This window comes from Bolinopsis microptera, chromosome 1, assembly GCF_026151205.1.
Source record: "Bolinopsis microptera isolate Bmic1 chromosome 1, MBARI_Bmic_1.0, whole genome shotgun sequence".
NCBI lineage: Eukaryota > Metazoa > Ctenophora > Tentaculata > Lobata > Bolinopsidae > Bolinopsis > Bolinopsis microptera.
In genome coordinates, this window is record NC_087072.1 from 14,153,980 (window position 1) to 14,168,706 (window position 14,727).

Below are 14,727 nucleotides of genomic sequence, written 5' to 3' on the forward strand. Positions count from 1 at the left end.
TTTTCATGAGATAAAGAATCAGGAAAGCTGCTCTAGATGATTGAAATGGTTGATACCAATGAGGATACACCCTACACACATAAATATTCGTGATATATGTGATTTTAATGAGAAAAATATGATCTCAGGGCCCATTTTATACCAAAATTTGCCAAAACCACTCGCACTTGTCAAAGCTTCCTCATTTTAGACACATTTAATGATTATTATGGTATCTAACTTATGGTGGATCTGATAGGAGTATGTCTTAGCTTCATTTTAAGCCATCAATGAGCATGCTGGTGTGTATGAAAGTACTTTAATCCTCCCGTCCATTGAACTTATAGTTTGGGCCATGCGCGCGCGCGCGCGCGCTTGTTACAAGCATGAATTTTCGCCCTCAGTATCTATCTAAAGCTTTTAAAGACATGATTAGAATGCTATCCTACTCAGCACATGAGTGCTACAGGATAGTGAAAGAATTTCCATAAAAAATCATTAAATGTGGAAGATATGAGGTCATATGTGTGTGCGCGCGCGCGCGCGCGCGCTTGTTACAAACTTGATATCCTCAGAACCTTCACATTTACTGAGATTTTGTTTCAAACTTAATTGACTCTGAACCGAAATTGCCAGAGGAAACAGATAGTGTAACTCAGAAAGACCACAAATGGATAGTTTGTGAGATATTGAGGTTATACTTCAAAAAATTTACAATGATGTCACACCAGAAAACCCCTATTTTTGGTATATTTAACCTCATATCTCGAACGCGCAGTACTGGATTGAGCTAAACTTGGTCAGGTTTTGTAGCCCTGACTATCCTCGATCATATGGAACAGGAATAAAACTGTTTAGATGTTATATCTTAATTATATTAGGCACTTAGTTCTGAAAAGTGAGAATGTCATTAATACTGCTTTCACTGAGTTGACATCGCTGAGTTTCCTAACGATGTGGAATGGTCCATCAACCCATTTAGGCGAGATCTTTTTATGTTTACCATGTGTACGCTTTATTAGCACTCGGTCTCCTTGCTTCCACTCCTTACTCTCCTTTGAGGCGTTCTTGTCATGTTGAATCTTGTATGCTTTCTTGGCCATGTCACGATTGTGATTAGCTGCTACTAAGATCTCTTCTTGACTGAGCTCATTGGTAATACTTGGTAGTTGGAAGAAATTATCAACTGCTAGTCTAGCATCTTTACCAAAAGTACACGAGAATGGTGACGCCTTAAGCGACTTGTTCATTTGACTGTTCATCTCTAACACAGCTTCTGGAAGAAGGGTATCCCAATCTGTCACAGGTGTCTGCCTGGCTATTATCATAGCACGCAGTCTGTCTTTAACGGTTTGAATTGATCTTTCAGCCGATCCATTCCCCTGTGGGTGGTATTGGCTTGAGTGGCGCTTCTCGATACCAAGCTCATCACACAGTTCTTTGATGGCTGATTTGTCTACATTAGGGCCTTGGTCAGAGACTAGAATCTTAGGTACTCCATAATAGGCAATATGTTTCTCCCAAAATGCTTCTTTGAGGACCTTAGATGTCTGATTGGGCAGAGCCGTAGCGTTTATCATTTTTGTACATAAGTCGACACACAGTATGAAACAACAATAACTTTTGTGCGATTTAGGCATTGAGCCTATATCAAAGGAAATCATCTCGTGGGATTTAGGGACATCAGCGATAATTATTTCAGCCTTATCAGGTCTACTCTTGGCTTGAATACAGGTTCTACAGTCTTTGGTGAAAGCATCTACCTGTTTAGATAAACTTCTCCACCAAAACCTAGCCCTGATTTGGGTTGCGGTTATCTCTGGCCCAGGATGGCTTTGGCAGTGGTACTCCTGAATTATTTTATCTTGAAGGCTTGGTGGCACTACAATACGTCTTCCCTTATATAACAGCCCTGAGCTGTCAACACTTAGATATTTAGTGTTTTTATAAGGTCCTCTAGAGATAACCTTGTTGTTCTGTATTCTAGATGTAGTCCACTTAATCCAGGCATCGTTGTCTTGGGCATTTTTCAATGAGCTGTCATTCTCTCCACCTTTACTCAACTCAGCATAAATGTGACTTTCTGCTTCAGCATCGCTTCTTTCCGTTTTAATGTCATTCTTTACCACAATTCTGCTCAGACTGTCAACTACTCCATTCAATTCTCCAGGGATGTACCTAACTTCATACTCAACAGCCTCGAGTTCATTTAACCATCTCATTATCTTGTTCCGGGGGTCTTTTCGGTTGCGGATATTTTTCAGTGGCTCGTGGTCTGTATGGAATGTTACTTTTCCTTCACAGCAATACACTCTCCATTTATTTAGGCAGCTGATAATAGCCCAAAGTTCTCTATCAGTAGCGTCCCATCTTGTCTCCGCCTTGGTAAGTGTCTGGGAATGGAACGAGATGGGGCAGATTTGACCAATTTTATCCACCTGATAGAGCATACCTCCCACCGCAATGCCAGAGGCATCAGTCTGTATGTGAAACGGTTCCTTCTGTTAATATGTGTTCACAGGACTTGAGTTGTTTACAAGAGAAACTCGCTGGGTTTGAAATAGAAACAGAACCTGTAATAAATAGGATTTATTACACCAATAATATAAACTCAAATAGTTATATCAAGTTCCAATTATCCATTGTAAATATATAATAGTATATAGATCATTGTAAATATATAGTTTAAAGGAATACGTACCGGTTGATACTCTACAATAACATAAATCTTCTTTCTACAAACTTAATCTTCTTTCTACAAACTTCAACCGGTTCTCATGCTATGAATATATAATGATTAGTATTCTGCTAAGTCTAACACCTTCCACTTTGGTAGGTAAAGGTTGTTCACATTGCCGAGCTTGTCCTTTAACACTGTGAAAGCTTCCTCTTGAGTTGCACCCCACTCGAATTGCACTTTCTCTGAAACAAGGGAGGTTAATGGTTTAGCCAGTGTGGAATAATTCTTGATGAATCTTCTGTTGAAATTAGCTAACCCCAGAAATCGTTGGATTTCTTTCTTGTTTTTAGGTTTAGGGAACTGCTTGACTTTATCTATATTAGCTTCAGAAGGACCCACACTAACTCCGTCAATAACAAATCCCAAGAAGTCAATCTTAGTGTAGCAAAATTCACATTTGTCAACTCTGAGTGACATGTTCATTTTCCTCAATTCATTCATGACGATCTTAAGCATACTCACATGATCTTCCAGATTCCTGGAGAATAGTATCAGGTTGTCAGAGTAATCGTCCAATCCAGAACCATCTTGAGTCTGCTCCTTAGTCATGTTCTTCTTAGCACTCTTCACAATAGCATCCATATTCCTCTGAAAAGTAGGACCTGAGTTTTTGAGTCCAAATGCCATTCTTAAACATTGGTATTTACCGCGCGGCACGCTAAATGCTATTTTATGTCTATCTTCTTCAGCGATAGGCACACACCAGTAACCAGCCGCAAGGTCAAGTTGCGTAAAGTATTTTGCGCCTTGGCATTTGTCTATAAGCTCGTCTATGTTTGGTAAAGGATACGAGTCTTTAATAGTGCCCTTATTTAAAGAACGATAATCAATTACAAAGCGTTTATCCCCATCCTTTTTATCAACTATGATTACATTGCTGTTGTATGGCGATGCAGACGGTTCAATGATCCCATTCTCCAACATTTCGTCAATTTGGCGGTTGATGTGTCCCATCCATTTTTCAGGGACTCTCCTGGGTTTATCAAAGCTAACTCTATTAGTTTCGCTTACAATATAGTGTTGAGGACCCTTGTATTCGCGAGGGGCTTTGGGGTTAGATGCAAAAACATTTTTGAATTCATCTACCACATTTTTAAGATTACCTACTTCTTCGTTAGAAAGCTCCGGGTTGATGTTGTATGTAGGTTGTTTGTCCTCGCTGAGTAGGCAGTATACCCACTGCACTGTTCACCCAGCTTAACGCGACCCTTCTCCCAATCAAATCCGGTCCAAACTTCTGCATAAAGTCCGTACCAAGGATAACCAAGTCCGGCTGGGCGGGTAAGAATGTAGGTTTCATCCAGTGAGTCTGGGTCCATCCCGAGTGAAACATCACATCACACTGCACTGGGTCCCCTGTTTTCTGCTTACCACCAATCCCATTAATAGAGCCCCCATCTTTAATTTTATCTTCTAGTTCAGGAAGCAATTCAGCACTGATGAGGGATGTGTTTGCTCCACTATCAAGTAGTATTCTCGCTGCAACTATTTTACCATTGTACTGAATCTGTCCGTCTAGTCATAAGTTTGCTCTTCTCCCATTGTCTTTCTGCTGCGGACGTTGTTTGTTTCCTCTAGACTGCCCCTCTGGGTGTCCCATTGAGCTTGAGGATCCTCTCGAGTATCCTCCTGATCCTGAGTATCCTCCTGAGTATCCTCCTGACTTCTTCTTCTCACATTCATGAGTACTGTGACCCAGCTTACCACATGCCTTGCATTTACGTTTAAAACATTGAGTGGCAATGTGACCTTGCCTGTCACATGTATAGCATCTTCTTGTGCTTCTTTGCCTGTTCTCTGTTCCATAATACACCTCTTCAGTTTCATCCCATTCTCTTTCCTCTGTCCAGTTCTCTTCATGCTGGTCTAACAGGTAGTGCTTAATGGAGTCCAATTCACCTTTCAAGGCATCCAACTCTCCGGTGTAGTCTGTGGGTCTCTGATTCTCTTCCAAATCTGCTGCGAAGACGAAACCATCCTCTTTCTCTTGCTTTATGTTAATCTGCAACTCCTGCTTAGTATGGTTTTGGGCTTTGTCTAGCTGTGGCTGTAGCAACGCAAACATTTCCAGTAATTCCACATCCGTCATATCCGCTTTTATCTTTGCCTTGTTATCTTCATGAAACTTAACTCCTGAGGGTATGAGACTTAAGAATCTCAGCAGTACAACATCATTTGAAAATACTGCTTCTTTCCCTAATTTCTTCAAGATGAAGAATGTAGTCTTGAGCTCCCCAGTAACAGGACAATCAAAGAACTTTTGAGCCGCTAGAACCCGTGATGGTTTACCATCCACAAGCTCGCTCAACCTTTTGAGTGCTTTATCTAGATCATCATCAGTATTTTCTTCTACAACCAGTAATGCGATCTCCACTTCTCCTTCATTTCTGCAAACGTAAACCGGAAGAGAGTCAATTTTCTGTTTCTCTGATGCAAATAGTGCCGTTGCTCGCTTAAACAGTCTTCCCCAATCTAGAATAGACTGACCCGGCATCAGCGCTGGAATAACGTTGACTGGTGCCATATCTCAACACTTCTGTAGGATAGATGTTAAAAAATAATTTGAGGTTATTATGTGAGGTTCTTGTACTTGTTTACTATTCAATGAAACCAGGTAATGAATGTAGAACAACTTACAATGAACTGTATTACATGGAATAACCTAAAGGGGATGTCGTTAGATAACAGCATATAAAATAGGCTGACACCGGTCCCGGTCCCGGTCAGGCTTAAAATCATGTCCCGGTCGATTACTGTTCTATTAATAGTTGTACCAATTTTAGTTCCAGTCTCAGGTTAAGTCCTAGTCCAGAACTTTTTCATGATTTATAAACTAAAACTGTCCCAATCATTTCTTCTTTTTTAGTTTGAACATTCAAGATTTTTACATAGCACAATTCAGCTTTAAATTCTTCATTTACAGGATGTCTGATAGTGATGAGTATCAAAAGCAATTAGACAGGCTATCCAAACTTGAAGAAGATGTCAATGGGGCAGAAGATGAAAGTTCAATTGTACCTAATGGTAGTCTTAAGTTAATCAAAACTGAAGAAGTGTCACAGGAAAATGTATCTCCACCGAAATCTGATGAGGAGACTACCTCATTATCACAATCTGATCAGGAGAGCACTACACTACCACCATTAAAGCAGGATACAGATGATAAAGACACAGACATTAAAGACGCAGAGGTTAAAGACACAGACTCTAAAGATGCAGAGGTTAAAGACACAGACTCTAAAGACACAGACTCTAAAGACACAGACACCAAAGAGACAGATCCAGTTTCTAAGCAGAATGACTCACCTGCATCTGATGATACGGACAGTGACAGCTCTACATACTATAAGAAAAAGAATGGTTTCTACAATAAAAGAGTAACTAGGAATGCTACAGGATCTCTGCCCAAAGAGACAAAAACATTGTTAATGGAGACAACTGAAGTATTTAATCCTTCTAAAAGCAAGAAGCGACCAAATGCCCGCCCTGGATTTTATAATGTTCTTGCTCCAGAGTGTACTTCATGTGGCAGTGATGTTATTCTTAGACCATTTCAAAGACGTATGTTGGTTCATCCTTACTTGAAAACTGCTGTTTGCAGGCAGTGTCATGAGTTTTATCATTCTGATACATTTGGAATAGATGAGGAAGGCTCTCAGATATATTGCATCTGGTGTGGTGAAGGGGGTGAACTTATATATTGTGACAAATGTGAGAAAGCATTTTGTACAGACTGCATTAAACGTAACTTTGGAAAGAAAGTCAAAGAAGAAATCTTGGCTAAGAGTAAGTGGGAATGTTTAGTTTGCATACCTGAGATGACAGAAGACTTACGAAAAGTTTCTCAAATGATTGTAAAGTATCAAAATTTATGCATAAAGGATCCATATTTGATTGAAAAGTTTGAGCATGAAGTAACTAAAGCAGAACTTCAAAAAGAAGATTATCAAGGTTTAGTGTCCACCAGAATAAGGGAGAGAAATACTGCTAAGCTGCTGTCCTCATCTCAACAAAAAGAAGAATCCCAGCTTGAGTCGGAAGATGGTGAGCAGTCAGAAGATGAGGAATCTGATAACAAGGGCGAAGATGGTGACAAAGCATCATCAGGCTCTGAGTATTCAGCTAGTAAGAAAGCAGACAGTAAACCAAAGCAAAAGCGTTCTTCTAAAGAAAGAGTAAATGGTAATAGTAAAGAGTCAGATTCTGATGATTCAAGTGACATAGATGATGCAGCATTTTTGAAGTGCATCCGTAAAAAGGCCAAAGATCGCCAAGATAATAATACTGGTCATTCAAAAAAATCTGAAGATAAACCAGCATCACTTAAAGAGACAGAGATAAAGAAAACAAACAAGAATGAAGATACCAGCTCAGATGATTCACTATTTGATACAGGCAATTCTAAAATCAAAGCAAAACACATTCGCAAACAACTTGATTCATCAGATGGTGATGATGAAGAACCATCTGATGACAATGATGAACTAGTGCAGAAATATCGAAACAAGTTATCGAAATACAAGGAACCTTCTGACAAGGAAAGTGTACATTCAAACTACAGTGAAGTGAGTTCCGATGAAAGCTCTGAAGCAAAATCAAACTCAGAAAGCTCTGACAGTTCCAAAGAAGGTGAATCAGGATCAGAGGTTGAGGACAAAAAAGATAAGGGTAAAGATGATGAAAATCAAGAAAATGACAAGAAAGGAAAAAGTAAGGTCAAAAAGAAGAAAGCAGCTAAAAGCGGGGACGAAAATTCTGAAGGAGATGACAAAAAACGTAAAAAGAAAGGAAAGAGGAAGCGTAAGAAAAAGGAGTCTTCTGAATCAGAGACTGATGATGATGATGATGATGATGATGAGGATGAAAATGGAAAAAAATCCAAGAGCAAAAGAGGTAAGCGCAAAAAGATTAGAAAGATCATGGGTCAAAACCAACTTCAGAAAGAAACAGTAGCTGCACAGGAAGCTGAAGATAAAAGGAGGAGTCACCTGAAAGAAAAGTCACTGCCAAGTCAACAAGGAAAAATTCTCAATTTCATTCTTGAAGACCTCCGCAAAGAAAAGTACAGGGGAAAGCCTCCCACCATAGACGATGAGGAGAAGGGAAAGGTCATCGAGGTACATAAGCATTTAAAAAAACGATTAAAACCTCACCAGCTTGATGGAATACAGTTTATGTACGATTGCTGCATAGAGTCTGTAGAGAAATGTAAAAATGGCAGCCCTGGGTCAGGTGCTATTTTAGCTCATTGCATGGGTTTAGGAAAAACATTCCAAGTAATCACATTTCTAACCACAGTCTTGAACTATCATTACATATTTGGATTCAAGCGAGCCCTTGTCGTATGCCCTTTGAACACCATTCTAAACTGGAAAGCAGAGTTTGATAAGTGGGTGAAAGATATAGATGATGCACCTGAAGTAAGTGTGCTGACTGATAGTATTCATAACAACGACAAGAGAGCTGAAATAGTTGAGAATTGGTTTGAGACATCTGGTGTTCTTATTATGGGATACTCTCTCTTCAGATTATTGTCTACAGGAAGCAACATAAGGAAGAAGCATCTGAAAGAAAGGTTTATGAAGTATTTGGTTGATCCTGGGCCAGATATCGTTATATGTGATGAAGGTCATGTCATCAAGAACGAAAAGACTGGTATTTCCAAGTCCTTGAATTCTCTTAAAACAAAACGTCGAGTCATTCTCACTGGAACTCCTCTTCAGAATAACCTTGTCGAGTACCACTGTATGGTAAGTTTTGTTAAACCCAATCTATTAGGTACAACAAAGGAGTTTAAGAACATGTACGAAAATCCAATCAACAATGGCCAGTGTGCTGATGCCACAGATTTTGACATGAAGTTGATGAAAGAAAGATCTCACATTCTATATGAACAATTATCGGCTTGTGTCCAGCGAAGGGATTACCATGTATTGAAGGCATTCCTCCCCTTAAAGTTTGAGTATGTTCTTTCAATTAAACTGTCTGACCTTCAAGTTAAGTTATATACGAAATACCTTGACAAGGCTAAGGCTTCAGGTGGAATGATGTCAAAGCTGTTTGAGTGTTATCAGACTTTGAAGAAAGTTTGGACTCATCCTTGGCTCCTTGAGATAGATGCTCTGAAAAACGAGAAGGACAGCATAGAGGACTTTATAACCGACAAGGAGACATCAGAGGAAAGTTGGGAAGCCAGTAGTGATGATTCTGATTTTCGTCCAAACAAGAAAAAGAAAAATAACAAGAATGGCGATGATGAGGAAGAAGGTAAAAAGGACCCAGAAAAGCAAAAAGAAGCTAAACCAGAAAATATGACAGGTGCTCCAGACCCAACAATGGTATCAGCCATTGCAGACACAATCATACCAAATTCTGGTGGAGTCGACTACAACTGGTTCAAAGGAGAGATGACCGACAAAGATGAGAAAATGTTGGAACATAGTGGAAAGTTGTTGGTCACTCTGGAAATACTGGACAAAGCTTCTCAGAAAGGAGACAAAGTCTTACTTTTCAGTCAGAGTCTTCTAGCACTAGATTTTCTTGAAACCTCTATAAATAGAGTGGGATGGTTGAAGGGGAGAGATTACTTCCGGATGGATGGCTCCACAAAGACTGCCCACCGTCAATCTTTTCAGAAACAGTTCAATGACAAGTCAAACAAACGATGCAGATTATTCCTTATCTCCACTAAGGCTGGAGGATTGGGTAAGATATTTTGGCTTTCGTCCTTCGATTCTGTGCCCTATTTAATACTGTCCGATTTTTGAGTTGCATCTTATCCCATACTTCCACTATGATCTAAAATTTAACCTTATTAAAATGATGACTTTCCTCAGGTATCAACCTCGTCTCAGCTAACAGAATTATTCTGTTTGACATGTCTTGGAACCCGAGTGACGACACTCAGTCACTGTTCAGAGCCTACAGATACGGACAACAGAAGAATGTTTATGTCTACAGATTGGTTGCCAGAGGTACAATGGAAGAGAAGATATACGATAGGCAGGTTAGGACCAGCTTGGATTTATAAATTTGGACTTTATCGAGTTGTGGGAAATTGTTTTTCCTACATAATTTGAAGCTTAAGCTGTATATTACATTATATGTATTATAGGGGGGGTGTCACGTCCGTCTATGTCCGCTTGTCTCATAGAATCCAAAAAGGACTGGACAGGACAGGACAGGACAGGGCATAGACGGACATAGGCGGACATAGACGGACATATATGGACATAGACGGACTTTGGCGGACATAGACGGACATGTACGGACTTTGGCGGACATTAGCGGACATTAATGGACACCTAAATTGTTAAACAAAATGTTCAATTTTTGCTGTTATAGGGTGATCATGTTTTTTGTCCGTTCGATACCGTATATTTTCAAAACGGACAAAAAATAGAGCGGACAAAAATGGACAAAAACGGACAAAAATGGAAATTCTTCACCCTCCTCCTCCTGGGTCTTCCTGATCTTCCTGAGTCCTCTTCCTCCTCAGTCCTCCTCCTACTCCTCCTCCTCGTCCTCAGTCCTCCTCATCAGTCCTCAACAGTCCTCCTCCTCCCCAGTCCTCCTCCTCCTCCTGAGTCCTCCTCCTGGGTCCTCCTCCTCCTCTTCATCCTCCTCCTCTTCCTCCTCAGTCCTCCTCAGTCCTCCTCCTCATCCTTCTCCTCAGTCCTCCATCCTCCTCCTCAGTCCCCCCCCAGTCCCCCTCCTCCTCCTCCTATTCAGTTCTCATCCTCCTCCTCGGCCTCAGTCCTCCTCAGTCCTCCTCCTCCTGAGTCCTCCTCCTCCTCCTCCTCCTCCTCCTCCTCCTCCTCCTCCTCCCTCTCAGTCATCCTCCTCAGCCATCCTCCTCAGTCCTCCTCAGTCATCCTCCTCAGCCATCCTCCTCAGCCATCCTCCTCAGTCCTCATCCTCCTCAGCCATCCTCCTCAGCCATCCTCTTCAGCCATCCTCCTCAGCCATCCTCCTCAGTACTCTTCAGTCCTCCTCCTTCTCAGTCCTCCTGAGTCCTCCTCCTCCTCCTCCTGGGTCCTCCTCCTGGGTCCTCCTCCTGGGTCTTCCTGATCCTCCCCAGTCCTCTTCCTCCTCCCCTCCTCAGTCCTCCTCCTACTCCTCCTCCTCGTCCTCATCAGTCCTCAACAGTCCTCCTCCTCCTCCCCAGTCCTCTTTTGTACAAAATTATAATACATAGAAGTTGCGAAAAATTCTCAAAATGTTTGTCCGCTAATGTCCACCAATGTCCGCCAATGTCCGTCCGAGTCCGCCAATGTCCCAAAAAACACGTCCGTTGTCTCATAGAATCCAAAAAGGACAGGACATAGACGGACGTGCACCCCCCCCCCCCCCCCCCCCCCCCCCATTAAATATACAATATGTACATTTAAATACTCAATACATATCTATCTACATTCTACTAAATCATAATTATTCAAGTTTTTGTACTTAACTTCTGGCTTAATTGTTCAATCTATCATGTTTTAAAGCACTAACTTTTATCTCTCATCATATTTTAGGTATACAAGGAGTCTCTATCAAGTAGAGTGGTGGACGAGAAGCAGATTACTCGTTACTTCTCTGCTAATGATCTACAGACCTTGTTCGCTTTCGACCCCTCAGCCCAGACGTGTACTACATCAGTATTAGCCAATCACAATCCGCCAGCTGACGATGTGTTAGCGTCCATCTTGGTTGACTTGGACCCTCCACTTGTCCTGGAATATCACGAGCACGACTCACTGCTTGAGCATAGGCCAGGTATGTACAGCTGGGTCGTGTTTAGTCAATTGTCAGTGGAACATTTTTTATATCTAGATAGCAAGTTATTGAGTTTTTCATATTTTTTTCCATTTGACGGTCGAACTTGTAATTTTTAAGGTGCTGATGATTGAACATTTTTCAATTTATTGGTTGTCGTTACAATAACTCTGGAACATTTATCAAATTTATACGTCACACGCTATTAATGTAAATTATAAGTCTTATCTGTGCTGTTAGGAAGCTATCATGATAAGGAAGCTATCATGCTAACCATCTCATTAACATCTCCAAATAAACAGAACAGCAGCTGACAGATGAGGAACGCAAGGCAGCTTGGGCCAACTTCAAGATGGACAAAGAGCGCAGGAATGTGGTGAATGCCCCAACAGGCCAGCAAAGTGTGTTCCAACGTTTAGCAGCCCACACACAAGCCTACTCTGGCCCAATCATCACACCCATTTACTCCAACCAGCAGGAACTGATCCTGGGAGGGTTCACTAACGAGCAGATCGTTTCTATCCAGCATCAACTGGAACCTGTAGTCCAATCTGGCAGATTGCATGTTAAAGCACTGGGAGGAGGTGAGTGTTGTTAGTTGGAAACTTCTAATTAGGGAATGTTGTGAGTACAGAGTAACAGGGAGCCTCTGTAATGTTAGCACTGACAAGTGACCGGCTGTTTGGAATTACTTATGCTATTTCTACTAAGTTCTGGTATAAGATCTTGCTATAAGGTGCCTACGTGATATGTGAACTGTCCCTACGGTACCATTTACCGTTATTATTAGCTTGATTTACATTTTATCATTAAAAATAAAGTTGTTAAATCTTGGATAAATGATTCGACACTAAAAGTACAAAGTGTACGTCATCCTGGTATGTATGTCATCCTGGTATGTATGTCTCTGTACCTCGTGTCTCCCAGGTCAGCTCCATATAGAGGGACTAGGACCTGAACAACAACAAGTCTTCATCAACTCTATCAAAGAACAGCAAGCTCAGCAGATACATGCTGCCCAAATGGCCAGGGTGCTTCCTCAGCAACATCTTATCAATCAGGTACATACCTATGTATGATTATCACGTGCTGTAAAAAAGTTGGGTTTCTAGAGTCTTGAAAGAAACCAACAAAATTTGTCCGTCTCAAATCGATGGACATAACTTTCTGGAACAAGTTTAAGTTGGCTGTCTGGAATCACGAGTACAGTATGCGGTCTTCTTTGTGAGTTATTAGGCCGTTTCCAGAACTCCTGGAATCTCATTTAGTGTACATACTCTGTATAGTGTATACTGTATAGTGTATACTGTATAGATGAATCTACTCAGACCTGTGGCTGGCAAAATGTAGGAGGTTACAGCCGCTAGTAAGTAGGATTAGGAAAAACACTATACAGTCATACTCAGTATTGTAATACATAACGTGTTCGGCAATTATCATATGCAATAATGTAAGTGTCCTTATTTGTGGATGAATTGGCGGTTCCTTTTCCCATCCCGTCAAGTTACAGTTAGCTTTTAAGTTACAATGATTGCGAAGTGATACCTACTATTCTATACATTCTGTAAAATGTACATTCTATACATCCTACTGACAGCTTGACATCTCACAAAGTGAAGGATAATCGGGTGTAACCGTTAACAAATTGAGTACAGGGTATATTGAAGCCGGTTCATCCACAAGGTCACAGCTCATTATATGGTTCCAGCCTATATGGTCACGGTTTATATATAAGCATACAATCTAGCTTAGGTACAAAAAATGGAGTAAAAATAACTGATTAAATGAAGAACCATTACAAATTTAAACAGAATATTACAGATAAAAGTACTGATTTTGAAATTCTTGTTAGCATGTACAGCTTACGAGTTATGTGTAACCGATATTATTGCATGTGGTAAATGCAGAACACTTTATGTAATGTATTAAAGTACTGAGTATGACTGTATAAAGAATTATGTACTCAGTCTGTGGTCTCTTTTTTCCTAACTTACGTCCAGATCAGAGACGTTTCATTCAAACACTCATTTTGATTCCGGAAACTCTGTTAAAAGCCTTGTAAGCGGGTTTGAGACTATCATATGCCTACATCTGCCATGTGTTGATTGTGGTAATTTTAATGGGATTGTTTATCCCAAAACTCCTGCCACAGATCGGGATAAAAAAGTTCGTGAAGTCGTGACTTGAAATAGCTCAATAACAATTGCGGTCATTTAAATGAGTAGCGTCTCCTAAAACTCCTGGCACAGGACAAATTGGCTACCGGACAACCTTACCCAATTCGGACTTTTCCTTGACAGGGTAGCTTAGGAAAATAATAAAAGTGGTTGTCAAGACCTTATAGAACCTACCTACGTTGAGAAACGATATTTTGCGCAGATGTTTCTAGATATATCTTATTTCTTTTACACCATCCGAACTAGAGTAGCAGCTCGCTAGTATGCTTTATCTGTTATCTGATAAAATACTTACTGTTCCTTCTCCAGCTCGCACCAGCAGAGAGGGCACTATTCCAGCAGCGCTTAGCACTCCTAGTCCAACAACAGCAACAAGCGCAACAGTTAGCGCAGCACCAACAAGCTGCTGCAGTGCAACAGCCCTCGGTGCCACAACCACAAGCACCCAAACCATTGACTATAAACTCTGCTAATAGCAGTGCTGCCCCGATACCTGTACCAGATTCCCCAGCCAGGTAGTATTTCTTCACCAGATATCTCCGTATTTTATTTGTAATATTCTCTGGAGTGATTCTTGTATTTACAATTTTCGATGTGAGATAGATCGAAGAGGTATTTAATGATCAGCAAGAAAAATTTCACGCTTGCTTTTATTGAGGAAATAAACTTGTCACCCAAAATTCATCCCAAGTTCAACCACCATCACGAATTTTAGAGTCTCTCGGTCTTTTTACTATATTTTTGTTTCAGACAAGTTTTAAAATGCTTTCCAGGGCTGGGACTTTGTGACATAGAATCTCATTCAGCTGAAATATTTAAAGTTAAAATCGTTTTTAATAAAAATTTTATGGCCGAATGACATGTTGCGTTTGTATTTGGAAATTGTTTTAATGTCTTTATTTATTGTAATGCTTATATTCATTACATTGATGTCATCATTTTCAAAGGCTGTCTTATAATTTTTTGTAGGTTTTATTTCGATTTTCAAGATAGCTTCAGAAATCGAGTCTTGTTGAATGTAGCCACTCAGTTCAGATTGGCACTTGAACCGTTTCGATCCTGTGTAATGTT

At 40.5% G+C, this 14,727-nt stretch overlaps 2 protein-coding genes across 4 annotated transcripts in view; both read left to right on the plus strand.

The window, feature by feature from the left end:
* The window catches only part of LOC134818411 (DNA damage-binding protein 1-like), a 119,867-nt gene that overhangs the window by 19,453 nt on the left and 85,687 nt on the right, over nt 1–14,727 (plus strand). Inside the window, exon 1 of one of the 3 annotated variants that reach the window (XM_063827962.1) lies at nt 5,271–5,286. The exons of 1 other annotated variant lie outside the window; for it this stretch is intronic. The gene's annotated coding sequence lies outside the window, so the exon portion shown is untranslated. Of the gene's footprint in view, nt 1–5,270; nt 5,287–14,727 lie in introns of those variants that run through there. One more of the 3 variants, XM_063827944.1, reaches the window with a different exon arrangement.
* LOC134818404 (transcriptional regulator ATRX-like) lies at nt 5,575–14,615 on the plus strand. The gene is made up of 6 exons (XM_063827930.1): nt 5,575–9,424; nt 9,556–9,725; nt 11,239–11,479; nt 11,782–12,063; nt 12,407–12,540; nt 13,966–14,615. The coding sequence occupies exons 1-6, from the start codon at nt 5,644–5,646 to the stop codon at nt 14,173–14,175; spliced, it is 4,818 nt and encodes a 1,605-aa protein (XP_063684000.1). The 5' UTR covers nt 5,575–5,643; the 3' UTR covers nt 14,176–14,615.